The sequence below is a fragment of the Notamacropus eugenii genome, chromosome 2 (genome assembly GCF_028372415.1).
Source record: "Notamacropus eugenii isolate mMacEug1 chromosome 2, mMacEug1.pri_v2, whole genome shotgun sequence".
NCBI classification, from domain to species: domain Eukaryota; kingdom Metazoa; phylum Chordata; class Mammalia; order Diprotodontia; family Macropodidae; genus Notamacropus; species Notamacropus eugenii.
The window spans coordinates 360369488-360397153 of NC_092873.1; the positions used below are offsets into that span (position 1 = coordinate 360369488).

General features: G+C 42.1%; 2 protein-coding genes across 6 annotated transcripts; one reads left to right on the plus strand and one right to left on the minus strand.

Moving 5' to 3' along the window:
• Window positions 1-27: 27 nt before the first annotated feature.
• On the plus strand, window positions 28-9320 carry EME1 (essential meiotic structure-specific endonuclease 1). 5 transcript variants are annotated; one of them, XM_072646657.1, is made up of 9 exons: window positions 28-111; window positions 1840-2626; window positions 2711-2838; window positions 6538-6627; window positions 6712-6821; window positions 7025-7160; window positions 7435-7550; window positions 8212-8401; window positions 8661-9320. In XM_072646657.1, exons 2-9 carry the CDS (start codon window positions 1855-1857, stop codon window positions 8835-8837), a joined length of 1719 nt encoding a protein of 572 aa, XP_072502758.1. In that variant the 5' UTR covers window positions 28-111; window positions 1840-1854; the 3' UTR covers window positions 8838-9320. The 5 variants fall into 5 exon arrangements, with proteins under 5 accessions (XP_072502758.1, XP_072502757.1, XP_072502756.1 ...); XM_072646656.1 differs by having other exon boundaries at window positions 33-123; XM_072646655.1 differs by having other exon boundaries at window positions 45-279.
• On the minus strand, window positions 8622-22295 carry LRRC59 (leucine rich repeat containing 59). The gene is made up of 7 exons (XM_072646672.1): window positions 21800-22295; window positions 20318-20377; window positions 15892-16050; window positions 15563-15667; window positions 13277-13349; window positions 11428-11604; window positions 8622-10924 (listed from the first exon to the last, which is right to left on the minus strand). Exons 1-7 carry the CDS (start codon window positions 21902-21904, stop codon window positions 10680-10682), a joined length of 924 nt encoding a protein of 307 aa, XP_072502773.1. The 5' UTR covers window positions 21905-22295; the 3' UTR covers window positions 8622-10679.
• Between the last annotated feature and the right edge of the window lie 5371 nt (window positions 22296-27666).

A 27666-nucleotide genomic window follows, 5' to 3' on the forward strand; every position in this document is an offset into this window, starting at 1 on the left:
CTCGGCGCCGGCATCCGCGCGGGGGACCCGAGGGGGAAAGAATGACATGATCCCTCCGCAGAAGGAGCTCACATTTTAACGGAGGAGACAGCGAGAGCGTTACGGATACACGTACAGAAACACGTACAGTTATTAAATACATGTTTGGTCGACGTAATTAGCGATACAGAGTATTTAAGTAGACGGTGGTTTAGCAGGGAGGGCCCCAACTGTTGGGTGGCAGTCTTGCAAGAAATGGTGCTTTGAACCACCTTTTAAAGGAAGGACTCTGAGATAGAGGTAAGGAGGGATTCCAGGCTAGGGAGAGGGCCCGGGCAAAGGCGCGGAGTCGGGAGATGACGTGTTGTGAGTTAGAACCAGAGAGAATGCTAGTTGTCCGGAATGTTAAAGTGGGAGGAGAGGGAGTAATGACGTAAGCATTGTCTTAGATATGGGCAGAGTAGGAAGGAAGCCGAAGTATTGCCAGGCACATCAGAAGATAGTTTTAGAGACAGAAGCGTTAGGGGGGCCTCTTTATATGCCTTGGAGGCTTTGATCTGTTGATTCACTCTTGAGTAGTCTGTTCCTCAGAGAAGAACTAGTTCTTGATGGACCTGTAACTAGAACTCGTGTCTTATAATTCCTTATCCAGTATTCCCTTTCCACTGGAAATCGAATTGCTTCCTGAGAAGAGCATTCAGCAGCAAGTAAGAAGCCTGACTTTAGTGGACAGGGCACTGGACTTAGTTGGATTCTGGATGATGAGTGTCAGAATTCTTTCTCAGATACTTAATTGCTATGAGACCTTGGGCCAGTCATTTTTCACCCTCTGTAAATAGAAAGAGTTTTGGTTTGATGACCTTTCAGGTCCATTCCAGCCCTAAGTCATGAGTGGTATCTCATATTGAGAACTGGAAGGGACTGTAAAGATCACCTACTCCAAAGGCTAGCATTTAACAAATGAAGGGTGGAGGGGAGAAGGAAACTGAGCTTCAGTGATTTGCCCAAGATTGCACTAGGAATAAAAGCCAAACTGGGACTTGAAGGTAAATCTTTGCACAATGCTGGCATAACTTCCCACTTATCCTGCTTGATGTCTCCTGCTGCCCTGTTCCTCATGGTGCCTTCAGTCATAAAATCACAGGAGTTTTAAAAAGTTATGTTAATGCTTTTTAATATCACTGTCACTTCCTAATAACTATGTAATGTTGCAGCATTTAAGCAGAATAGATCAGCACTAAGCCAAAAATCATGGGATTTAAAATCGGAGGAGTCCTTATAATTAACCTTCATTTTACACCCTGCATAGTGTGTAGGGTAAGAAGTGACTTACCCAAGGTGATGGAGATAGTAACACAACCAAAATTCAAACCCAAGTCTGGTTACATCCAAGTTCAGTGCTCATTCTACTATATTACATTAATTCATCCTTTAAGGCTTCCCCTTTGACCTTCCCCTGATACCACTAGTTCTCCAGGATAGAAAAAAGTCTACATTGGACAGGTGTCTTTCTTATCCCTTCTTATTAAATTGTAGATTCCAATACCATCCATGATTAGAAGAAGTTCATTTGGTTTAGTTAAAATAGGAGATTAACATCTAGAATATTTGGGTTGGAGTCCTGACTCTGCTCTTTGTGTAAATGTGAGCAAAAGTTATTTCAGCCCTCAGAGTCTGAGTTTCCTTATCTGTAAAATGGGGGTTCTATATTGCCTGCCTTCACAGGTTGGTTGTGAGAAAAGTGCTGTGTTAAGTATAAAATTGGGTGTGGGACCTATTATTGATCTGACTCATACAGGAATGAGTGGTACACTACCATTCTGCAACTCCCTCACACTGTTCTTTTTGTGGGGAATACAGCTTGACAGCCTTTTCATGATGGGTCGAAAGAAGCTACCACTGGATACAAGTGAGAGTGACTCTGAGGAGTTGCCAGTATTTACATTTCTAACACAGAAGCCATCTTTAACAAAGAGCAGCCAAGTTGTGGTCCACAGCTCAGAAACTGAGTGCTCCTCTCCATCTCCAGGGTCAAAAGAGTTGCCAGCTATCCACGAGGCAGCCAGAACTGTTTCCCCAAAAGGGCCAGTTACAGTGCTAAGTAGTGAGAGTGAAGAGGAAGAGGAGGTTATTCCCCTGGTACAGAGACTTCAGTGCAGAGTAACAAATAGTTTTTCTAAAGCACAAGAATCAATCCACGAGGACTCAAGTGCCCAAACTAAATGTGCTTTGGACCATCAACACAGTGAAGGAACAGCAGGTACATGGAAGGAACAGCCCTTTCCAAAGACCCTTGTTCTCTCTAATTCTTCCTCTGTCAAAGATGCTTCAAAGAATGACAGGGATGTTGTGGTTGAAGAAGAGCCAGTCAGTCATCTTCCACCCCGCTCATCTACCTTCCCAGTCCCAATCACAAAGTTGTCAGCCACAGAGGACAGTTCAGTGCTCTCTCGTCCACAGAAAAGAACTAAGTACACTCAGAAGGAGAGGGGAGGAGGCTGGCAGGGTCCCCTCCAGACCCAAAGAAAACAGAAGGAGACTGAGCAGAGACAGCAAGAGAAAGAAAGGAAGAAAGCCCTGGCCAATGTGCTCAAGGCCCAGAGGCCAGAGGAGTGTCTGAAACACATCACAGCTATAGTAGATCCAGGTACTTTTGCCTTTTCTTAGCTTCACGCTGAATTGCCTACTCTCTTGGTCTTACCTTGACAGTGCACTTTGCAATTTGCTGCAGCTCTCTTACAGCTTGATGGTGGTGGTCAGGTCCTCAGTGCTCTGCAAGCTATGGAATGTCACTGTGCGATTGAGGCACAGACCATTCCGTGTAGCATCACTTGGAAGAGGAGAGCCAGCTTGTCTCAGGTAAAGGCCTTTCCCAAGTTTTTGTATTCTTCCTAGAAATCCTCTGTCTCTCAAGTTAGTCTATCACACTTCTCTGGTTCTGGGTCCATCAAACCTCCTGTTCCCTCTTTTTCTTCCTCTGCTCTTTCAGAGAGATACAGTAGACAGAGAGCTGGCCTTAGCATCAGGTAGACCTGATCTCACCTCTGACACTGCCTAGGTGACCTCGGGCAAGCCACTTAACCTCTCAGTTAACCTCTGTTCCCCTGACAATCCTCTAAGAGTTGCTGGCCCGCTCTGGTGAAAGTTGTTTGCTGTCTGGATTGCCTATACCAGTGAAATCACAGTTCTGGCCTCTTCAGTCGATAAATCTTACTTTTTGATTTATTAACATTTAGTGCCTACTGTGTGCCAGGCACTGTATTAAGCACTGGGGATACAAAAAAGAGGCAAAAGAGTTTCTGCCCTCAAGGAGCTTACGAATCAATGGGGAAGACAACATGCAAACAAAGATATACAAAGCAAGCTATATACAGGACAAGTAGGAAATAAGCAAGAGGGAAAGCACTGGAATAAAGAGGGGTTAGGGAAGGCTTGCTGTGGAAAGTGAGATTTTAGTTGAGAGTTGAAGGGAGTCAGAGAAGTCAATAGGAGAGGAGGAGAGAGGCCTCTATTGTAGATGGTCTTTCTGAGGAATTAAACTACAAAGGGCAGAAGAGATAGAACAATAGCAAGGATGGAAGGATCAAGTGAGGATTTTTTTTAGGATGGGAGAGACACGGGCGTTTGTAAGTTATAGAGACTAAGCTAGTAGAGAGCGAGAGATTGGAAACAAATGAAAGGGGGGATGACAGAGTGGTAAATCTTTTGGAGAAGATAAGATGAATAGGAGTGCCTGAACAAGTAGAAGAGTTAGCCTTGGTAAGGAGAAAGCCACTTCATCACAAGGAAAGAGTCACAGAAGGCATATGAATGATAGGAGATGAGGAAGAGGGAGCTCATGGCTATTGACCTTTTTCTGTAAAATATGAAGCAAAGTTCTCAGCTGAGAGTAAGGGAAAGGGATGCCATGGGAGGTTTGAAGAATGAAAAGGTTTAGAAGAGTCAGTGTGGAGTGTGGGTGGAGTCAGTGAGGGAGATATAGAAGGATTGCCAGCAGCACTGAGGGCCCAGTTCAGATTGTGTAACATAAATTTGTAGTGGACCTAGTCAGGACGCTTGTGTGATTTTCTCCATGTGCAAAGGTGAGAAATGGTGGAAGTGATCCAAGGAAGAAGTTTGGCTGGGCATAATCAGAGCTATGACAAGGAGGCTAGAGATTCAAGAGAGAAGGACTGTGAAGGATTGAATGAGTTCACCAAGGAGTTAAGATGGAGCAGAAGAGGAGGGAGGGGCTAGTGCTGGGGAGATGGCCTGGAAGAGAACTGAAGGGTCAAGGGATTGAGGGTCAATATGGGTGAACAGGAGGATTATGTCAGGGAAGACAGAGGGAGCGATGAAAAGCCAGTAGATTCGGTTAGATAGGGGGATTTCAGAATGCTTGAACATTGAGGTGGTACATTTGTGGGTGATGGAAAGATGAAGAGTATGACCATCTCTCTGTGTGACTCAGTTGGGGTGGAGGAGCAGCTCAGGTGAATAGGTTGAAGTACTCAGTGTTAGGGTATTTGAAAGAGAATCAGTATGTATGTTGAAGTCCACTAGAATGAGGACAGGAGTTGGCAAGGAGAGAGAATTTGTAAGCTAGGTTTTGACCTCCTTGAGAAAGGAAGGGGAGTGACCTGTGGGGATCTCTACACAACAGCTATCAGCATTTTGATTGGATAGTATTTACGAATAGACATTACTGAGTGATGGGAGAAGGGAGAAAATTTGGAAGTAGCAGTTTGTCCACCTTGATTAGCACTGAGAAGAATGAGTGAGAGAAGCCTAGGGAGGCTGTGTTATTGAAGGAAGCCAGGTTTCAGTAAAAACTAGTAGATGGAAGGAGTGAAAGAGGAAAAGATGATGGGAGGTTTGTTGCCCATGGAAAAAGCATTCCAGAGGACACAGTGGAAGAGTTGGGTCAAGTCACAGTGAAACTTTGGAGTAGAAGGGTTGAGGGAGATGGGAATAAGGAATCAGGAAGTGGGGGGTGTGGAATGCGTTTGGTTCAGTCTTTGGGATCTGAAGAGTATGACCAGGTATGACAATGTTTATCATTGAGTCTCTTACAGTATAAGTATTCCTGTTCCTTACTTCTTTATTTATGTGACAGGAGACATGTGCTAGGTGTAGGCTTCCTGGTTCTGCTTTAGCTCCACCTAACCACACCTGGCTCATTCCCCTGCTTTCTAGGAGGCTATTAGGAAAGCAGACTGTCAATTAACCAGAAGGGGGAAAAATATGCTGTAATTTGTCCACTAGGTGGCAGTCTACTCCAGCAACTAAATATGAGGGTCCTCCAAGGAGATGTCCTTTGCTTATGTAAAATAACCCTTTCCATCACTACTTTGTGACTGAGCAAATTTACTTATACTTGCTACGAAATTCAAAAGTCAGTCTAGGGGAAAGAAAATGGAATATTATTCAGTTATGAGGATTGTGAAATTCTCTGCATGACTGTATTCCATCATGTTCAAGAAATTTCTTTTGTCCAACCAACTCAGTACTTCATATCATTTTGCAGGCAGTCTACAGTGTTTCCATATCCTGGCTGACATATATACATATACACATACACACATACACATATACACACAGGCATCCAAAAAATTAATAAGGTACATGTAAAGAGCCATTCAAAAATTAGTGTTTCATATGCTTTTCCCAGGTAGTGAAATGATTAGGGGCAGAAGTTATAAACCTGGTACCTCCCTTAACTGGGGCAAAATACACTTAGCACAGTGGGAGCAGGAAATGTGTCCTCCCTCAATCTCATTAGCTGAGATAGCTCCCAGAAACTGCCTGTCTAGATGTTCCAGAATCAGTGTCTGATCCAGATCCAACTTCAGACATACCAAGTTCTTGTAGCCCTGAAAATCAGCCTACACCTATGGTTCTGGTTCTCAGATTTCACAGTCAGTAGTTTCTAAGATGGAGAAATCTCATTTCAAAGGAAAAAAGTGATTTCCTATCACAGCCTTGTGTTGAAGACAAAATAGTAGGATTTTAGAACTTTGGTATGCTAAGAAGGTAACTAATAGAGATGGATCATCCTCATTCCTCTCATTCTGCTTTCAGGACAGCTGCTTACTCATTCAGCAATGGCTGAAAACCCTGTCATAGCAAGTGTAAATATTTTAAGAAAGGCTTTTGGGAGAAGTGATCGGCTTTGCCTGGAGATCTGAGCTCTAAGGGACTTGGCAGAGATGTAGGCATTTCCCAGGACATTTTCAGACAAGAGCTATACTCCCCTAATTTGTGGCACCAGTGGCCCAGGCTGTGTGTGTATGTGTGTGTAAGCAGTGGCTGTTACTTTTTGCATAGGGAGACTATAAAGGCTTAAGTGGTGTCTATTGCTGAAAGCTTGAGTGCACACTGTGTACTTAATGAACTTAGAACAAACAGACATAAAGAAAATGGTGTGATTTATGCTTAGATTAATGTGATGTATAGTCTTGATAGGTGACACTTTTCTGTTGGGTGAGTGAAGCGGCCTCTCGTGCAAATTTGCATGAACATCCTGCTTCTTCCCCAACCAACACCTACTGATTCACACTGTACTCGGCATCTCGACAGAATGAAGAAGGAAACTTGACTGAAGAAGCAATCATTCTGGTCCTAATCCAGGAAAAGGAGTTTATGACCATGATCTACAACTCAAAGCAGGTTGGGAGACTGAAAAGAGAAATATTATTATAGGACCAGTTGAAGTAATTGTTGCAATTACAATAATTATTTCCTCTTATATAGGATGCCCCTGAAGGGAAGGAAACTCTGCTGAGCTTTGTAACTAGGATCACAACAAAAACTTTAGGGAAAACTCTGTCACTGGCAGTCGTGGAACAGGAAAAATATTTTAGGTTTGGATTTGCTCTGGGGTAATTTGATAAAGGGTCAGGGAGCTGGGATTCTCTCCCCAACCAAAATCCACCAGTAATGTATGTGTTGCATCTCTGGTGTATGGTGTCCCTCTACCCAGCATGGGAGGGAGTTTCCCCAGTAACCCCTGCTGAACAGAGCTAGGCCTGGAGCTGCTATCCTCATTTCTTTTCCTTCTTCCTAGTTCTCCAAAACACCAGAGAAGACAGAAACAGGGAGGCACAGTGAATAGAGATCAAGCCAAGAGGAAGGTAAATCAGAAGGGACCAAAGGAGAACAGAGAGTTTACTCCAACAGTGTCCAGAGTAGAAGTAGAAATGGTAAGTAGAGCTCCCTCTTTCCTAAGCAATGCTGTATACCTGTGGGCACCTATAATTGCATTTGTTTATTTTCATTGGTAGGATATGTGACATTTGAACAGTTTTTGCCACTGAAAAGATGTGCTTGGTTCTGAGGATCTATATAGAGCTTTGAAGGCTAGGTAATGCAGACCTCGGGGTGATTTTCAATGACAGTGAGAATAGGTTAAACTACACTGGGTCTGTATTTCTCTTCCTGTGCCCTACATTTTATCATTGCTATTGTGCTTTGTAGGCTTTGGTGGAGTTGCAGCTTCACACAGAAGCCCAGATTAGAATCCTGAAGAGTTGGAAGGAGCTGGCCGACTTCATCTGTATGTTCACAAAGGCTGTAGCCGAGGCACCCTTCAAGTGAGTGATTTTAAGGACTGCCTTCATACCACATCTTTGTTATATTCTTGTAGTCAGAGAAACCATCCCTTTTCCATGATCCCAGCTCCAGTGCTCTTAGATGAAGAACTTATATTGTACCAGCTGACCTAACACTTTCCAGAGTTCTTATTTGCAAGCCTGGTAATAAAAATTCATGGTAAAATCCCTTCAGTGTTTGGTAGTGGGACAGCATATACCAGAGGAGCAGTACTTACAACATTGATGGATTTTGTCAGGGAGAGAATCTTAAGTCCCTGGTAATAGACATTCACATGTTCCAAATACATTCTTTTGATCTGTTTGGGGGAGGGTTGGACTAGATTTTTCATGAGGCAATTATTAAAGGTTCAGTAGTCAAACCCCAGTAAAATTAAAATCTCTTTAGATCAAGACTTCCAAGTCCCACTTATGTAAAAATTTAAATGTAACTCAATGGATACAGTTGTGGAGTGTGTTCTAATGTGATTTACCTGTATTCATTATGCCAGGTCTAAGATAAGCCCAGTACCGATAGCACATGCTGGGGATGGGGCTTTATGGAGATGAGCTCTGCTGGGTTAACTTAGTTGCCATCTGGGGCCTTTTTAGAACATGGTTCCTTTGAGCTATTATCTTTGTTCATCTGGGTTATCACCTGCAGGAGATCTCGGGATTGGACCAATTTTTCCTTCTGTCTGGCAAGTGATTGGGCTGGAGGGGTGAAAGTGGACTGCTCTGGTAAGGGACTTGCACTGGTCTGGAAGAGGCAGATTCAACAGCTAAATCGAGTTAGCTTGGAGATTGCCAGTGCAATTGTCACCGCCTATCCCTCACCTCAGCTTCTGCTGCAGGTAAATCACTTAAATTGTAGCACTAAGCTGGACATCATCTTTGCTGGCAACTTTAACCTTCTACCTCATGGATGAAATTTCTCAGTTCACCTGGTTAGGATTTTAAATATGGTGACTTTTATCCATGTGACCTTGTTAATGAAACTGAGCCTCGTTTGTAAAACAGGGTGATGGCTATAAAATTTACAGATCAGCAAAAACAGCTTGCTGTAGGGGCTAATTTGTTAAAGATATTTAGACAACATTTATTGTTTTTTAGGCATATAAGCAGTGTTTATCTGAGCAAGAATGTCACAATCTGCTGGCAGACATCCAGGTGCGCCGAGGGGAAGGTGTAACATCTACTTCTCGCCGGGTTGGACCAGAGCTCTCCAGGCGCATCTATTTTCAGATGACCACTTTGCAGCCAGACCTCTCTCTGGATGGCTCAGAATGACTCCTAACCAAAACTAATGGTTGAAAGCACTCTAATGTCTTTTTGTAGGAATAAGTGGGAGCAGTGATCCTGAAAGAAGCTAACATGACTAAATACAGAAGGGTGAACCAGAGAGAATTTGTCCCCCATTGTCACTTTATGGAATTCTTCCCTACCCAACAAATTAGGTAAAAAGTTAAGTCTACATGCAAATGGATCAAAGATATCCCACAAGACACTTATTTAATAACAATTATAAAAACCTAAAAACAGTCCATTATAAAGTTTAAGAAATTCTAACAATTGTGATTGAAATGGAGTTAAAGCTCTTGGTGGGTTTATCTGTGGGCTTGTTCACTATAACCAATCCCTTCCCTCACCTCTTATAAATCACAACATGGAATGATATTCCCTATCTTTTGGGCAAGGGTGGATCACTGTATAGTTGTGTACTTGCTTAAAATAGTTATGTGCTTATACAATAAAGTAATTATAGAAATGGTCCCAGGGCCTGAAGGGAGAAGTCATTTCTACTACCATGTATGACATGTACTTCAAATAGTGAAAATAGGAATCAAAAAAAAATTATTTCTTAATGCTAGGAGAGCCCTCACAGGTAGGCAGTTCCATATCACTGTGCTATAAATATTTGTCCCTGGAGTTGGTGATGTTTTCCCCTTGCTGTCCTAGGAATTTTTTTTTTTAATCGGGAATTTTTCCAGTGAATAAGCATCAAGGGGCAATAATTATCCCTTTCTCCCTAAGAAAAAGGATCTAAAGCAAAATTAACCCCGTGTTTAACATAGCTGGCTGGCTTTTGTTAACAGGCAAAATTTAAATTTTGCATGGTATTACTAATGCCTCTTAAACCTTGTGCTAGTATGAGGCAAGGAACAGAAATTGAGCTTGTTTTATCTATCTCAGTCCCAGTAAAGCATTTTCTATGCCAGCTAAGAATGAGATAATAACAGCCCTCAATCATACCACCACAACAAAGGGATTTCCTTTCCTGACACGGGGATGCCTTAAAACCTTCAGGTGGTCCTTTTTTTTTCTGGAAATGGCAGGAATACAAAAGCCTGCATAAACTACAAAGAACCTGTCCTGGCTGAAAAACTAGTTCTAGGTTGCCACTTGATAAGTCAAAACAGATTTCTTTCTTCAGTGCTAGTAAACCAAGCCATATTCCTATCTAGCCTCCTGAGTTAGTATGGCCATGTTGAAAAGTTTCAACACTGGATTGGGATGGCTGGATTCAGGCTCTGTCACTAATTGAGCCATTATAAAATCAGGGGGCTAGACTAAATGGTTGCTCCGGTCCACTCTAGCTATAAAAAATCCATTATTTCTGCAATTACCAAATTGCTTTAGTGTCTGATACATAAGAAAATAGGTATTTTATCATGAACAACGAGCTTTGTATTTGTTGCCTCCTGATCTGGTTTCTGTTGTGGGTGAGATCCTGGCCCAGGAAATTATGGATAGATTTGTGACATACAAAAATATAAATGTGAAGACAGCTGACCGTTTAGTAAAAATAGGCCTCACCTTTACATAGCTTTGGATACCTGGATTAGAAAAGGGGAATGTTCTTGTCCTCCCCTCTAGTTTATTCCTGCAGGCATGCAGGCTGCTGTTCCCCTACCCCCACCCCAAACCAGTTCCCATTTTCTAAATCTACAGGGAACAGAATCTTGCATAAGGAATAGAGGCAAGTTCTAACATAGATCTCCTAGGTATCAATTGATTGCCAGTTGGTGGTGACAGGTAGGTCCATGCTATAAAAGGTAGTGTCTAGCAGAACACAATTCCATAGGAATCCTGGCTCCACAGACCATGAGGCAGCCAATGCTGATAACACACTTATTGCTGAGAGTTTGGCTGTAAGACTCGCTGCAAGATTTCATGGCTACGAAGCCCGTGGATGACATTCTCATAGATGGTGTTCACATTGATGCAGAAAGGCTGCCACTGCAGATCTGTCACCTGACAGGCAACTAAAATTCCTGTGGCACTGAGGAGCACCATCAGCAGCAGCTTTAAGAAAGCCCAGGACCAGGAATGCTTTTGAGGGCGAGACTTCACAGAGCGGGAACCAGACTTGGCTTCTGGAATGACAAAGGCATATTAGACAAAGAGAAGGCCCGAGGGCAAAGATCCTCCCCACCCTGTTCAGAAATGTACCAAATTGTATTCTGCTGGTCCTTTCATACCATTTTTTAATAAGGAGTAACTAACCCAGTTCTATAAAAGGGAAAAGTGCCTAAGACTGTTTCCTGGATAATACTATATTCAAAAGGACCAAAACTCGGCTTTTAAAAGAGAAAAGAATCTAAAGTAGAAGTGTTTATATAACAGGCACATAATCTTAATGAATGTTCCTCCTTATGATCTATTAATAATATACCAAGTCAGACTTAGAACTGGGCCATCTTGGCCTAGCTTACATACAGAAAATGTTATTTCCTAAAGCATAGATCCTCACAGTGTTTCCAAACTTCAATTCACATTACATCAGCTGAATAGTTTTTGGGCTCACTGATTCCTCCTACTGAACACACAAGATCATTCTCAGACATCACCTTCACTGAAAAGTTATTTGACAACATACTTGCAGGCTGATGTGTCTCCTTTTTGGGTTTTTTCTCTTGTTCCTTCTTATTAGCTGCTTTGACAGCATCATATTCCTTTCTCCGACGTTCTTTCTCCTCTGCTTTCTCCTTCTTTCTCACTTCTCGTTCTTGGGCTTCCTTGGCCCGCTGTTTGGCCTCACGCTTTTTCTCTATTTCTAAGAGGATTAGAATAATGAAAACAGTGCAGTCTTTAAAGTTCTAGCTCAACCATTTTAACGCTTGCTTGCCAAGCAAGTCACAATCTCAGGGCCTTTGCTTCCTCATCTATAAATTATGATGACTGAACCAGATGACCTGAGGTGAATTCCACTCCTAAATATAAAATCAAAACACTGTTCTTCCCCACAACCCTATTCCAATTCATTTCCCAAAAGGAAGCCCATTTCCTCTTCAGGCTCACATAATACTTTCTGATTGCAAGGAATGGATAAATTCATTATCCTTTCCCTCTGTGTCATGAGTCAGTTGATAAGATAAAAAGACTGTCTTCTAACTTTTCTGGGATATATTTCTTTACTGCTAAATTTTCATCAAGGCATTCCTAATCTCAATTAGCAGATGATCTCAAAATGTAATCAAAATATTAGGATATTATATATAGAAGGGATATATGCAAAATAAAGTCTAGGTACTGACTTATATAGCTAAAAAGTTAACATCTAAGCTAGAAGACTAGACAGCCTCCAAAACTAGTAAGGAAACAAGACCTCTGAAAAGAGGGGTGATATCTGGAGAGAGTTTTCCTGAGTTGAAGAATGAATGAGAAATATACAAATAAGTCTGCTGAGACTAAGAAAATAAACTGCACCTATTTAGGGTTAGATTAAAGACAGCCTGGGTGGGTGTTGTCCTTTATTCTGACGTGCTGATTAGGTAAAGTCAATGAACAGTTAAATTTGACAATAACTTCTTTTATGCTACAGTTCCAGTCTATGTTAACATCTCCAGATGAACACAAAATGTTTCAAATAGACACGCCTCAAATTATGAAGCAATCATGGTTCAAGTTTTATTTTTAAGTTGGCTCCCTGGAATACAGAAAGTTTTCCTGCAGAAAACAATAATGTTTATTTGCTTGTTGAGCATATCACAATCTCAGATCCTTCCTTTCCTCAACTTTCAGTCTCTACCAAAACCCTGCCACCCCAGAAATAGAAGGTCCTACCAATAAAGAGTTTTTCCCCCATCACAGCAGCACTTTGTACATAAGGAAGAGTTAAGTCAGGGAATGCCTGTAATTATATGTTAAAACATGTACAACCCAAGACTACTTGTCAAAATTCTCTATAAAACAGATTGGGAATCACCCACCCACCTCTATTTATTCTGCTGGTTTCCAACTTCTGATATTCAGAAAATATCACTTTTTGATAATGTGATCTACTAACTGAGTTGACTTGAAGATAAGAATCTGGAAGGAGTCTTAAAATCAGAAATTTTCAGAATCCATACCCCCAATCCCAAGTAAAGTTTATCTAATCACCTTTAGAGCTCCAGCCCCAGGGCCCAAGCCAGGTAGGTACCTGGTGGTTAGCCCACATAACTAACTATATTTGGTGACTAGCCAAGGTACTAGACCATGCATCACATCCACCAGGCCTTCTTACCATCTGCATACTGCCATTATCCTAATACTCTCTCCTCACCTCTTCAGGACAAAAGTCTAATCCCTGGTCACTACTTTCTATACATGTTATCTTCCCAGTTAAAATCTAAGCTTGATGCCATGCATACATACATACAGCATCCCTAGTATTTAGCACACTGACTAGTACATAATAAACATTTAATAAATATTTTTTTCATTAAAAAACAATGGGTACTTACCTCGCTCAGCCTCCAGCCGCTTTTGTTTCTCTCGCTCTTGATCAGCCTGAACAATTTTCATGTGCTGCAATACCTACAAAAACGAGCCAATACTGTCATTATACAGGTGAAAAAATCAGTTTGGCAAAACCAAATTAACACATTGATCACATCTGATATGGAATATGGTGTCCCACCTCTTTGATGAAGGGCAGGAAGTACGTTTTCTCAACTCTTCCCCTGGGCCTTTACAAATGACATTACAGTGACAGTGTCAAGTTTCATTTTGTTCTGCTTGCACTGTCATACGGTCCTTGCATGAATCACTTTTCCGGTTCTTACTGCATCAGTTCACAAAACTCCCACACTTCTCTGAATTCATATTTGTTTATATACATTTATGTGTTTGTTTTTGGCATGGCAATCAGGGTGAAGTGACTGGCCAGAGTCACACAGCTAGTAAGTGTCAAGTGTTGGAGGCCATGTTTGAACTCTGGTCCTTCTGATTCCAGGGCCACTGTGTCAATTAAGTTGCCTCCATGTTTGTTTCACATAATACCTCCTTATAGTGCCATTTGTTTATTTTAATTAATTTGATTAATTAATAAACAACGTTTATTAACTGCCCAACCATTGATGAGCACTTTTGTTTCCAATTTTTTGCTACCACAAAAAAGAATACTAATTCTTATTACTAATATACTAGTTCAAAGTAACTGAGCCCCAGGGGTAGGCAAGTAGCATTTTCAAAGTTCTAAGTTCCCTTATACCATTCAGGTATTTGAGAGTTTATAGAATATTTAAGACCTGTCCTTGCACCCTAACCAGTCAGGGCTGGACAAGATGCTTGATTAATTCATTAAAGTAGTATGAAGAAAGCTGGCAGATCTACAGGGCACAGGCGAAAAGAGGTATTCCTTTTAAACACAACTCCATTTCACTCCCCACCCAGAAGCTCCAGATAAGCTGAGTCACAGAATTGGAAAGCAACAAGAAGGGCCACTCAAAGCTCATATAAATAAGGTGATGAGGGAGCAAGAGATTTTTTTTTTTACTTCCTTAAGAAGATAACAAAGGTAGTAAAATCTGAACTGTTAAATGTTAAGACACAATGGATATTTACATATTTTGCTTACCAAGATAAGCACAACACTGGACACTTACACTTACTGAAACTCACTAAGCTCAAATGTGTCTGAAACCTTTTGGAGGGGAAGTACAGCTTAATGCATGAATAGGCTATTCAAATAACAGGTGTTTGTTACACAGGCAGATGTGGAGAAAAGCCAAGCACATCAGTGTTAGTTAGCCAAAGATTAAATTCTCTGGGACATTAGTTTCTAGGTTAAACTTACTACCATCCCCTCAGTACCTCTTCTAAGACACAAACAATTTAGAGAAAGAACTAGAAGGTACTGAAAAGTCCCTTTTATCATCTACTATAGTTATCACTTACTGGAATTCATTTTCCAAAAGTACATTATTTAATACCAAGAAAACCAAAAACATCTTATTTTTAAAAATACTTGCAATTTAAAAGACTTGGCAGTTACCATGACCACAGCACAGAAATTCACAAAAGAATGATCAGAAATGATGAAATTTGTATGTTGTTGTTTGTCCTTTGTTCTGGAAGAGGACCATGACATCAGGGAGGTGATGCCATGACATGCAAGTGAATTGGACTTAAGTGAGGGAGGGCTGTGCAAAGTCACCAGCCTCACTTTGTCCTCTGAAGCCATCTGGGTCCAGTGGCCAGACACACATCAGGACGACTAGAGGTGGCCCCAGATGCAATGAAAATAGATGAAACTTAAAACCATCACTATGAAATGCAGGCTCAATTAACACTGATTGGTAGATATTTCCCTTCTATATCATTAAGAAATTATTGAAGTGTTGTGGACGACAGTAGCCTATTCAGTCAGTGAAGCAGAAATCTAGTACGGTGACTATGGTTTTAGAGATAAGAAGTCCACAGTGCCTTGATCCTATGATGCTGGCCTTGTCTAGTGATTGAAGAAAGTGCTGATAGGCAGAGAGTCGTAGTGGTGTGGTTTTATTTATCATATTGGTAAAGGCAGGACATGTTGTCTTCAGACATATCCAGTATAAATAACAGATAACACTGATATTTTGCTTTAAGGTTTACAAAGTGCTATATGTAAATTTGATCAAGGGTATGTTACCGTTGACACATTTCTTTGGTTAATGAAAAAGCTTTAAGAGATAAACAAGGAGGTGCCAACACCATAGGCACATGAACAAGGAACATATAAGGATGAAACATCAGGGCCATATCCTTACCCTGACAGCGCTCTGCTTACATTGCTTCTCATCCAAGCAATCACCAGCTACTTTGGCCAGGACAGGATCTAAAGGGTTATCCTTCAGATCCAGCCATTTCAGGTTCTAAAGAGGAGACAGATTAAGCAAGACTTCACAAACATGTTCATCTAAAATAAATAAACACAAAGAGGTAGAGAACAATTTAGATTCTAATTGACTGAGGCAGTCAGGTGAAGTAATTCTTTCTTCAGTGAAGTAGAAAAGACTCTTCTGTAAGTCTTTTCAAAGATAACACACTGGTGTGCAAGACATGTTTGCTAGTGTTTAGCTTTATGGAGAACTGTTACCTTAAGCTGAGCAAAGCTGACAGGCAGGGTGACAAGCCTATTGTTGAGAAGGTCCAGGTGCTGTAGGTTGACCAGACGGCCAAAATCAGCAGGCAGCTGTTGTAGGCGATTTTTACTCAGGTCCAGTTTCACCAGGTGTGTTAGCCCACAGAAATCAGACTAGAACCCAAACCAAAAATAATTCTGTTCAATTCCAGCATTTAGAAGAACTTAAGACTTTTATGACAGGCAGACCTAGTGAAGCCTTTGCACATATTGTCAACAAAGGCCACATCATCATCATTAAAAGTAAAACAGTATAATGGAAAGAAACATGAACATGGAGTTGGGAGAAATCTGGATTCAAATCTGGCCCACGACAACTATTATCTGTATAAACCTAGTAAACCTAACCTCCCCAGGACTCTTTCTACACGTGTAAAATGAGAAATAAAATTCCACAGTATCTTATTTCACAGGGATGTTGTGAACATCAAATAAGTAAAGTTCTTTATAAAGCTGAAAGCACTCTAAATGTCAGCTATTATGATTTGAATAGCACATCAGACATTATCCCTTGCTCTTTTTCTCTAGGCACTTACAATCATAACCAAACAGGTTTTAAGCAATTAAGAGAGTGGCAAGAGAGCTACACGTGCAGAAGAGGGGAAGCTCAGAAGAACTGCTTCCTGAAAAGGTAGAATTTGAAAAGCTCCAATTACTCAATTCAAATAATCAAATACTGAGCACCTACTGTGTGAGAGGCAGGGCAAGCCATAGAAAAGATAAGCAATACCCCATTGTCTAACTTTCTGAGTGGTGAATGACAAGCCAAAAAAAATGGAGCATCAATAAAACATTTTAAAAATTACATAGAGGTTTCAGAAAGGGACACAAAAAGGGCAATTTTGTCACTACGGTGTTAAATTTAATATTTACTTTTATGTTCGTGGTTGTTAATGATTAAGTTCCTGTAATAAAATTTTTTTTTAATAATCCCTGCCCTCAAGTATGTTAATTAACTGTAGTTTAAATCAGAATATGCTAAGTACTATATGAAAGAAGTAAAATGACACAGTGGTTCAGAGGAGGGAGACAGCACAGCCAATTTGAAGAAGGTAGTGGGAATCAGGAAAGTGCTTATGAAAAATGAATCCTTCAGGAATGGATTCTGACAAATTTTGGTTTAAGGGGCATCTAAGCACAGGATATTTATTCAGGTAATAGCAAATTACCAAGTTTGACTAGAGTGTAGGGAGTGAGAGAGTGAGAGAGGGTGAGAGGGTGAGAGAGAGAGAGAGAGAGAGAGAGTGTGTGTGTGTGTGTGTGTGTGTGTGTGTGTGTGTGTGTGTGTGTGAGAGAGAGAGAGAGAGAGAGTGTGTGTGTATGTGTGTCTATACATACACACATATAGCCTGCCACCCCATAAAAGGCTCAAAGGAAAACCTGCAGTGACTTCAATTATTATCATCCTATTCTTCCAATGTGAGTTTTCTCCCAAGGTACAAACGATACTTTTGGTGTCCTTTTCACAGCTTACAAAAATTTTAACTCTGTACGGTGTCATTCCCCACATATATAAAGGAGACTGAGCTTCAGCAGTTCCCTTCTCTGTAAAATGACAGGGCTGATTTCTAAAATACTTTCCAGTCCTGCCATCAGCTGATTCTAGTACTTAATATATTTGTGAGAACTTTGAACCTGACTTATGATACAATGAGTAGTTATGGACTCTTGAGAATGGTCTATCAGAGTCAGGGAGACAGCTTTGGCAGTAAAATTAACAGTCAATTGTGGATGTTTAGCTATTCTCCATTTGTATGTACTTTTTGCCTATTACCAGTAAAACTGCTATATTTTTGTACAAATAGGTCCTTTTGAATTTTTATTACATCACTGGCTCAAAGGTGATGATCAGTAATTCTTGTAATTCTTGCTATATACTGTCAATGTAATCTTCAAAAACATTTGTGACATTGTGCCATCAGCAGTGTAGTGTAGTACCTATTTCCCTGTAGCAAAAACCAACACTGAATTTTACCTTTTTAGCTCATTTCTGGACACTGTCTTGTTCTGTTATCATGTGGATTTACATGTATGTGTCCTATCTCCCAACTCTGCAAGAGTATGCTTTGAAAGCAAGAACCATGTCTTTTTTTTATTTCTTCCCCCTCCTCTTTCCCCACCTAGTACAAGGCTAATATAGGGTTAAGTATGCAGAAGATGTCTGATAAATGCTTATTCAATTTTTTAAAAAAAGTAACAATCAGGTGCTAAATGTGATGATGAATCTGGCAATTAACCAGTTAAGACATGACTAGAACCTGAACTAAGCTAGCACTTATAGGGATGGAAGGTAAATGGCAAATCTGGGAGGAGTTGTGAAGGACAAAGCAACAGGAATTGGTAACAGACTGGATGTGATGACAAAAAGTGGTTAGTCTCAAATTATAGTTTCTTACTTGGGCAGCTGATGAGCTAGTGGCCACAGAGATGAGTCCAAGGCCCAATAATCCTTTCCTGTCCCCACCAAGGAAGCATGTTGTTCCTAAAATACCCTTCTTCCTAGGAATTCAAAGCGATTCACAAAATTGATTCCATTCTCCTCAGTGATGTGAGGCATGAAATATTTTCCTCACTTTGCAAGGGATAATCTGAGGCAAAAAGAGAATGAGTGACTTGCCCACACTGTAGATAAAGCAAGGACTAAACCCCAGGTTTTTCTCTCCTAATCTGGAGCTTTATCCACTCAATCTCATATCCCTGAGTCTTAATGCCACTAAAAAAAAAAAAAAACCCAACCCCACAACTTAATCCATTCTATGAGGAGTCTCTCTTGCTCTGGAATTCATCAATTTCCCTGCAAAACCTGCTTCTCTCCATGACTTCACTGTTTGTTATGGCACCTCCACCTCTGAAGACTAAAAATCTGTCATCTTTGACACCTTCCTCCTTCATCTGCCACTTGTAAATGCTGAATCCTGTTGTTTTTACCTCTACAAGATCTCTTTTGTCCATCCATTACCATGGGCCATCACTGGTTCAGTAGTGATAATTACTTCAGTACCGTAACTGGCCTCTATTTCAAGACCCTACCCCCTTTATAAAGATGTCAGATTAATCATCCAAAAGCAAATCCCTAGTCATAAAACAATTCCTACTCAAATGTCTTCAGTGGCTAATGTACAACATCAAAACTTCCCTTAGCTTTCAATACCCTCAGATTTGTGCCCAACTTTTCTTTCCAGAGCCCCCCACATTAAGCCTCTTCTTACAATCTGCCCTTACTGCCCAGAACCTTCCAAATATGACTAGTCAAGCACCATGCTTCTGACAGCTTCCACTCTGGCATCTTGAAATATGGCTGCTTTTGATCTGCTGACCCAAATTTCCCTCTTCAGTATGTTTCTTAAGTTTTCATGACTTCATACCCCTTCTGCTTCTCTTGGTTTCTCACCCAGTTCCCAAGAATGGCTTTGACTCATGGCTTCTGCTGGATCTGCCCAGAAGAGGAACTAGTTATCTGTTCCCATTCTCAAATTAGCAGCTTTGATGACCTAAGTTATCTCAACAGACACCCTCTGCTGGCCCTACCACCCCTACTCTTCCACCATCAGTCTCTACTGCCAGGGATAAATACATGAACACTGAGCTCCTCTGAGATTTCATACCTACTACACATATAGGTGTACATACACTCCACACTAGCAAAATAACTCTACTCTCCTTTCCCTAAACATGGCCTAAAACTTCTTGCTTTTTATGCATGTGCTGTTTACTCTTACTTGAAGTATCATTTCCTCTACCTTCGACCTGGCCACCATGCAAGACCTAACGCAAATTCTACCTCCTCAAACGTTTTACTGGTGGAAATGATATTAAAGAGCCATTACCATCTGCTTTGCTACTGCACCCTAAGGACCACGGACTTTTTCATTCAATTAGCAGTTAAAACCTTCCATGTGTCTTCCCCATCAGAATGTGAGCTTCTTTAGAGTAGAAGTTTGATTATTCTGTCTGTATCCCAGCCATAACACAGTGCTTTACATGCTTTATTCATTCAGTCCACATCACCCAAACCAGAAGTAATTTCTCCTTTCTCTAAGCTTCTATAGCACTATACAGTTTTCTGATTATGCTTGATTATTTTCTTGATTAATTTGTGTCATCTTATTTCCCCTACTAGACTTTAATTTCCATGAAGATAGAAATGTATTTCATTGTATCCCCCACAGCATATACCATAGGGTCTTACACATTATAAAAATTCAGTAAAATAATTTTAAATTAAGACTGTCCTTATTGATCGCTCCTCCTAATAACAACTACTAGCCTCCATATATTTGATTAGAGCCATTGGCTCTCCTACGGATTCATGCTCATGGCATGTCCCCCAGCCTGGAGCAAGGACATCCCCCCAGGTACTTGGAGGAGAACCACATCTTACCGGTAACGAAGTAAGTTTGTTGCAGGAGAGATCCAGTACTGTGGCCTTTGGAAGAGCAGCCTAGGAAAAGAGCAGAGGAGAAAGGTAAAATCCATATTTGGTCAGAGGTTATTATACTTGGTGACATCTGTTTGCTAATGGAATATCTTCTAAAGTAGAGGAGTCGGAATAGATTAAAAAGCACAAAACAAGAATGAAATGATGACAGGGTTCAAAAAATAGAGCAAAAACTGAGGCCAGCCATCAGTTACTTATGAAAGTATAGAAAGAACAAAGTGTGGCCACAGGGCATGTAGCAAAGGAAAATTTGGATACTAGAATAGTACTTAGGGCTTCAGAGCAATACTAGATCCATCTTAAAAAGTCTTCAGAACCACCCCTTCTGACTAGAGCAGGGTTGCTTTATTTTTGTTTTTTTGGTTTTTTTTTTTAACTTTTTTTGGCCCACACCTTTGGCGATCAGATGAAGCCTATGGACCATTTCTCAGAATAAAGTTGTTTTTTTCTGTTTTCCAAAATTCAAAATGGAAGGAAACACTAAATTTCCATGAAAGGTTAGTGAATATATTTTTTCCATCCAAGTTTATGACCCCCCCCCCCAAATATATCTAACTGCCATTAAGAATTCCTGTCCAATATGCCTTGCTAAACACAGGAAACCCAACTCCATTTGGTTTTGAGTTGAAAGAATTTGAGAATAAGACCAGAGATAAGACAGGAACCAAAAAACTGCAGCTGGAAGGGACTCTGGGGGCATCATTTATTTAGTCTTGATCCACTCAGTCTACAGATGAGGAAAATGACGTCCAGAAATGGAAAGTGACTTGCCCAAGATCATAATGTTAACAAGTGGTAGGGCCAAGAGTTGAACCCCGGTGTTTTAGGTCGAATACTCCTTCCCCAATGTGTGCATCCTAACCTTTGGGCACGCCACTGCCCCTCTTGGGGTTTCAAACTCCTCCTCTGTAAAAATGAATAGCCTGATCCCCAAGGTCTCTGGCTGTCCTAACATTCTAGGGTTCAATCCACTTTCCACATGTTCGAGACGGACCCACCAGTTCAGCCCAACTTTTCCAGCACAAGCAATGGCTCTGGGCGACTTCGAGCAGCTGGGATTGCAGAATTCCCAATTGTCACCAATCCTCAGCCACACCCAGGTCTCCAGGAAGGCCTACTCCTCCAGGCCTAAGAAAGAGACAGCAGGCGCCCCGCTTCTCTTACGCCTCGGATCGGCTGAACCTGAGGTCAGCGCCGGACACTATCTTCGCGTCTCGGCCCCTCATTTCACAGAGAAGGAAACTGAGGCCCGGGGGTGGGGGAAGGGGCATCGCCTAAGACGCCGGGATGGGCCTGGAAGCGGGGCCTCCGCGGCCCCGGCTAGTAGCGGGGCTCCATTCCCCCCCAGAATGACACGTGTCCAGTCCAGGGCCCCGGTTCCCAGACCCTGCTCCCCCTCGGGCCCAGGACGGCGCCCACACTGACCAGCTCCTTGACCGGCACCTCGGTGAGGTCGCCCAGGCTCAGGTCCAGCTCGTTGCCGTCCAGCTTGTCGCGCAGGCTGGCCCCCTTGCCTCCGCTCTTGGCCATGGCTCCGGGAGATGTGGGGAGTGGAGGGGGGCGCGCGAGGGCTCGGCAGGGGGAGGGGGCGGCTTCCGGCGGCGGGCACGCGCCCGGGCACTCCGCAAGGTTCCGCGCGACGGCCGTTTAACGGCCAGGGATCCGTTTGGCGATAACAGCCTCAGAAGCCTGAGGCCCGGACCCCCGCCACGTTCCTGCCCTTCCGACCTCCTCGTACCCGCGGGCCTGGCGCTGCCCCCGCTACCCTCCGTCCAGGATTCCGCGGCCAGTTGCGGTACTCCGCGATCCAGTTCCCGCCTCCGTCACTGCGGCCGCCAGCCACTTCCGTGTCCACGTCTTCCCTCCGGGAGACACCGAGGCGCCTCGGGTGGAGGGGGGCTAGAGAGGCTAGCGCATGCGCGAGTGAGCGCGATGCCGCCCCCTAGTGCTGCGGAGGCTCCCGCGGTGCGCGTGGAAAAACAGTCTGCGCTCTAAGCAAGAGGGTTGGAGGTTGTGCACGCGAACGTATTAGACCCTGAACCGTGTAGTCAATGAGTCAGCATTTATTAAGCGCCTTCTGTGTGCCAGGCACTGTAGTAGGCACTGGGGATAAAAGTACAAAAATGGAACTGTCCCTGTTCTCCAGGTATTTCAGGAAAGAGACTGTATAACGTCTACAGATACAGATAGAAATCCACATGCACACACATACACAATACATACGTGAATATACACGTACACAGATCCACTATTTGTATACATAGCTTCACACCATATACACAGTATTTAACTCTGCATGTACACAATTTACATCAGATCCACTGTATAGACTGTATATATCCATACACACACATATGTATGTGTCACAGGTAACATACAGGAGGCACTGGAGGTCTTTGGAATCCAGCTTCTAACAGGTTTACTCTGGATCTGGTCAGACAGGCAGACAGCTTCAGAGGGGTTACTAATCAGCTTTATCCTAGTCTAGTCTTCTCCTAAAGGTTGATGATAATGGGAGAACCAGCTCCTGCAGCATTCCCCAATCACCCTTCTCCAAGAGGTCTGCAAGAAGAGGGGGCAACTAGCCCTACCTCTCCATGGCATAAATTGAGAAAGGCACAGTTTGTGCATTCCTCTAAATCTCCTCAAACTTCAATGGGAGCTGGTTGAGGAAGGTATTCCTACCTCATTCCTCTATGCATTACCAGTGGTTCGGCCCCCCCCCCCCCCCACTCACTGATCAGTGCCCAGTTGCTTTATACGGCAACAAAGAAGGCATCTTGCCAGCATTAAGCTCACAGGTTAACCAGCAATATCGTCATTCTGCGCAAGCATAGTAAATATTATATTATGTCACTCCTTACCCCACCGCACAGCCTCGGTGGGACTGTCACTGTGATTCTGGGAATGGCTATCTTAAATCATTGGAATTATTCTGGGAATTATTGTCAAACACCTGGAAACTAGACATTGCCATGCCCATGGATCCTGAGAAACTGAACTCTAAAAAAGATAACAAAATCCTTCTTACATACAATGTATGCATGTATATAGTAGATCTGAGGCATCATTGATTAGGCAACTTGATGATTCAGCATATAGATAGGCTTGGACTCAGAAAAATCTGATCTGAAGTTCAAATTTGACCTTTGATACTTACCAGCTGTGGGACCTTGGACAAGTCACTTAATCTCTGTCTCCTTCAGTTTGCTCTTCTACAAAATGGGAATAATAATAGCACCTACACCCCCCCCCAGGGTGTTTGTGAGGATTAAATGATAAAATATTTGTAAAGCATCCCAGCACAGAATATACTAAATAAATGCTTATTCCCTTCCCATTCCCCTCCTCTAAAATGAAATATTTGTAGAGCACTTTGCAAACCTTCAAATGCCATATAAATGTAAGCTATTATTAATTATTGTTGTTGGAAACTCTCTACTAATACTGATCCTCACCTTTTTATGGGGTGGCTCAGAGAACTAAGAGGTTAGGTGACTTGTCTAGGGTCACACAGAAAGTGTCCAATGGATCTCTTGGACCCAGTTTCTTCAGTCAGATCTTTATCCACTTGACAGCACCTTGTGAGATGCATACACAATCCAAATCATCGCTCTTTGAAACGTTTTTCTCTGATTCAAAAGATACCATTCTCATTTTGTTTCACACAGATGAATAAATAATCACCACCACCTCTGAAGGTTGTGTAATATGATTATTCCTGTTTTAGAAATGAGCAAACTGCCCTGCCCTGCTTCTTCCAAATTTCCCTATTTCTGACGAAGGCACCATCAGTCTTCCAATGTGCCAAGTTCAAAACCCCTATGTCATCTAGCTGCTGCTGTTGTAAGGAATTCTGCAAGGCTGAATCATGAACAAAATCAGAGACTATCTGGAAGGTGGAGGTGAGGAGGAAGTAGTTCTGGTCACGCAGGTCAGCTGGTGCCAAGGCAACAGAGATTAAAGATGGAGTGGCCAGTGTGAGGAAGAGCAAAAAGGTAAGTTTATCTGGAGAACAGAAGTCATGGACAAGAGACTGAAAAGATAGGCCCAGCTTGCAAAGGGTCAAACAGAATAGCATGCATGTTATTGTAAAGACAATAGGAAGCCACTGGATTTCACCGAGGAGGGAGATAATATGATCAGATCCACACTTAAGAAAATCTCTTTTGGTTGCTAGGTGGAAAATATATTTGGAAGCATTACAGTGCCTATTCTGGCCCACTGCCTGAAGACCAAGTGTGCTACATTTCATCTTTCCCCCCAGGGTTCTCTGGTACCCTTAAGTAGTTTGGGAAGTGTCTGGTCTTTCTGCCATTGGCTCAATCCCCCACCAATGAGGTTTTCCCAATTTTAGGGGGTGTTTGGCACTCCAGTTCCATTTAATCAGTTAATAGTTGGATTTGCTTTTAGGAAGGAGTGTTTGCTTTAAAAATATAGCAAGAACAAACATGGAAAACATTCTCTTCCTCCTCCCTCTCCCCAATACCACCTCAATCTCTAAAGAGAAGAAGGGGAGGAGGTTCACAACTTAGCTCATTTCCTATATAGCAGAGTCCCACCAAATTCCAAGTTCAAAGCATCCCTTGGGCTCAAGTCCCAGTCACCTGGCTTCTTCAGGGCTTCTCTGCTAAGTTAGCAATAACATCTAGCTTGGAATCTTATCCTCCAGGATCACTGTGGCTCAAGTCCAGATCTGGAGACTCCACTTCTTGTACCTAGAACTGAAAAGAACAAATGAAACAGAATAAAGCCCTTCATGGGAAAAGGAGGGTGGTTCTTACCCCCACCCCGGCCCGCAGCTCCGTGCTGAGGATGTATAGCACCTCTCTGCCTTATACAGTGCCAGAAAGGGAAAAGAGAGAAGAAAAGAAGGAGGGAGGAAGGGGAAGGAGAGAAAGAGAGACAGATCAGGGGTAGGAAGGAGAGAGAGGGAGGGAGAAAATGGGGGAAAGAGACAGAGAAAGACAGAGGCAGAGAGAACACATCCTCTTCCTTTTAAAGATACAGCCTGTGGAAACACACTGTTCCCATCCATATAGTAGGGGAATTAATTATTTCTTCTCCCAGAAGCAGGTCCCTGGTATCTTTCATGTGGTGCCTCCTAGTTAGGTGATCTTGGACAACACAAAATAGTCTTATTGCAGAAGAGAGAGGCTTGAGGTGGGGAGACCAGATGTTGTTGTGTTTGTCCTTTGTTTTCAAAGAAGACCATACCATCAGAGAAATGATACCACCAGATGAACAAAGAGATATGCATTTTAGGTACATGGCTCCAGTGTGGATTCCTTTTTGCTTGATTATTTTTAGTTGTTACAAAGTACTCTCCTCCGACTCTTGTTTATTTTTTTTTCTCCTAGTTAGGGATTGGGGAGGGGAGGTTAAAAATATTAGTTAAAAAAATACTCATTGAAAAATTTTTTAATTACAAAAAAGAGAACAGAAAGAACTTCAGAAGGAAGCAAAGCCATATGGGACAGTTTTGAAAGCAGTAGTAGTAGTATAGTGGTGGTGGTGGTAGTAGTAGGAGTAGCGGTGGTGGTGGTAGGAGGAGTAGTTATAGTAGCTGCTAGCATTTATATTGTGCTTTCAAGTTTGCAAAATGCTTTACAACTATTATTTTAGCCTCACAACCACCCTGGGAGGTGGGTGCTATCATTACCTCCATTGCCTTCCATGAGAAAAAGGAAGCAGACAGCAGTCAAATGACTTGTTCAGGGTCACATGGCTAGTAAGTATCTGTGTTAAAACTGTATATTGTTCTGGTTCCCTGCACTCCCATATCCTTTCTAGTAAGGAAGTTTATGAGTAGTCAGTATAAAGCAGCAACAGCAGAAAGTAAGATTGCAAAGAGCAAACCAGAAGTCACGTATAAACAGTCCCCAAGATCAAAGGAGCATAATTTATAAATCATATCATCTATTAACCAAAAATCACATCCTGGTCATATGTTCTGAATCAAGCCTTTCCTGTCAGGATCTTTTGGTCCTGTGATATTAAATCTCAGAGAAGTTCCAGACATTCACAGTAAGACGAGCAAAACGCTAAATGGTGCTGGTAACTTTGTGTTGATGTGGATGTGTTAACTTTAATGTTTTACTGACAGCTCTGAGGTGATTTGAATATGTTAATGAACTAACCCCAAGGTGGCACTTATTAGAGTTCATCTGTTCTCCCCAAAACCCTGCAAACTGAGACCTCAAACTCTTGCCCCCAAACACTCATCCATCTCCATCAGATCATGCTGCCAACTCACATGCCCCCACCTCTAATCCATGGTTACATGCTTATCTGTGCCCCTCTACCTGCCCTTGCATTCTTATGCGGCCGGCCTTCCTTCATCACCCTGCCCCTGTCCCTAGACTATCTGCCTCCTATAACCCTTTCTCCAGCTGTCTCAGTACTTTCTGTACCTGTTTGTCCCTACATCTGCAACTTCTTCAAGTGCACCTGCAGCCTTTCTTGCAGCTGTTATCATAGTCATTCTTGGCAAGTACCCCAAGAACAAAGTGTGCCTGCCCCATTTCGTAAGTTCATAAATTAATTATCAATTCACTATCCAAGGCTGGATTTCAGCCAAGCACGCTATTCATTGCCCCACCTTCCCTGTTAAAATCTTACTTTCTATAGGAAGTCTCCCCCAAACCCTATTACTTCCAGGGTCTTTCCTGTGTTCATTATCTCCTATTTATCCTGTATATGGTTTCCTTTGTATTTATTTGCTTAGATCTTGTTTCCTCCATTAAATTGGAAGCTCTTTGAGGGCAGGGAATATCTTTTGACTCTTTTTGTATCCCTAGTAATGAGTACAATGCCTGGCACATAGTAGGTGATTAATAAATGTTGTTGATTAATTGATTGACTTAGTTACCCCTAATGTGGGGAAGGTATTGTTACTTAAAAATAAAACCAGACAGTATGAAATGGAGAGTTATGGTTTTGTATACAATTATGGGTTGTTGTTGTTTTTAAGTTCTGTTGTGTATATGAAAATGTTCTTTTTTTCTTTTACAAAGTTTTTTTTATAAGTTACTGCTCCTGCTTCCATTTTTTCACCCTTTTAAAAATTCTGAACTTAACAAGTACAAAGTAATATTAGTATGTGCACATACAAATGTAGTAGGCACTTAGCACATGGGATGGATGAGGACAGGAGAGTCACCAAAATGCCCTGGGGAGACCATGGAGCACGCACTGACATTCTGTTTCTAGTTCCACTTGACTATTGGAAAGGATCTTCTAGCCTCAGCCTTGGTCATTTGGGTCATTTTCTTCATTTGTGTTCTTGGGGG

Excerpts from the sequence above, each read along its gene's own strand:
- LRRC59 (XM_072646672.1), bottom strand. The coding sequence starts at position 21,904 with ATGGCCAAGAGCGGAGGCAAGGGGGCCAGCCTGCGCGACAAGCTGGAC. Across the intron at positions 20,378-21,799 it reads AGGTGCCGGTCAAGGAGCTG|GCTGCTCTTCCAAAGGCCAC; the intron begins GTCAGTGTGGGC and ends CTCTTTTCCTAG. Across the intron at positions 15,668-15,891 it reads TCAGCTTTGCTCAGCTTAAG|AACCTGAAATGGCTGGATCT; the intron begins GTAACAGTTCTC and ends TCTCCTCTTTAG.
- EME1 (XM_072646654.1), top strand. The coding sequence starts at position 1,675 with ATGGGGGTTCTATATTGCCTGCCTTCACAGGTTGGTTGTGAGAAAAGT. Across the intron at positions 6,822-7,024 it reads GAACAGGAAAAATATTTTAG|TTCTCCAAAACACCAGAGAA; the intron begins GTTTGGATTTGC and ends CCTTCTTCCTAG. Across the intron at positions 8,402-8,660 it reads CACCTCAGCTTCTGCTGCAG|GCATATAAGCAGTGTTTATC; the intron begins GTAAATCACTTA and ends ATTGTTTTTTAG.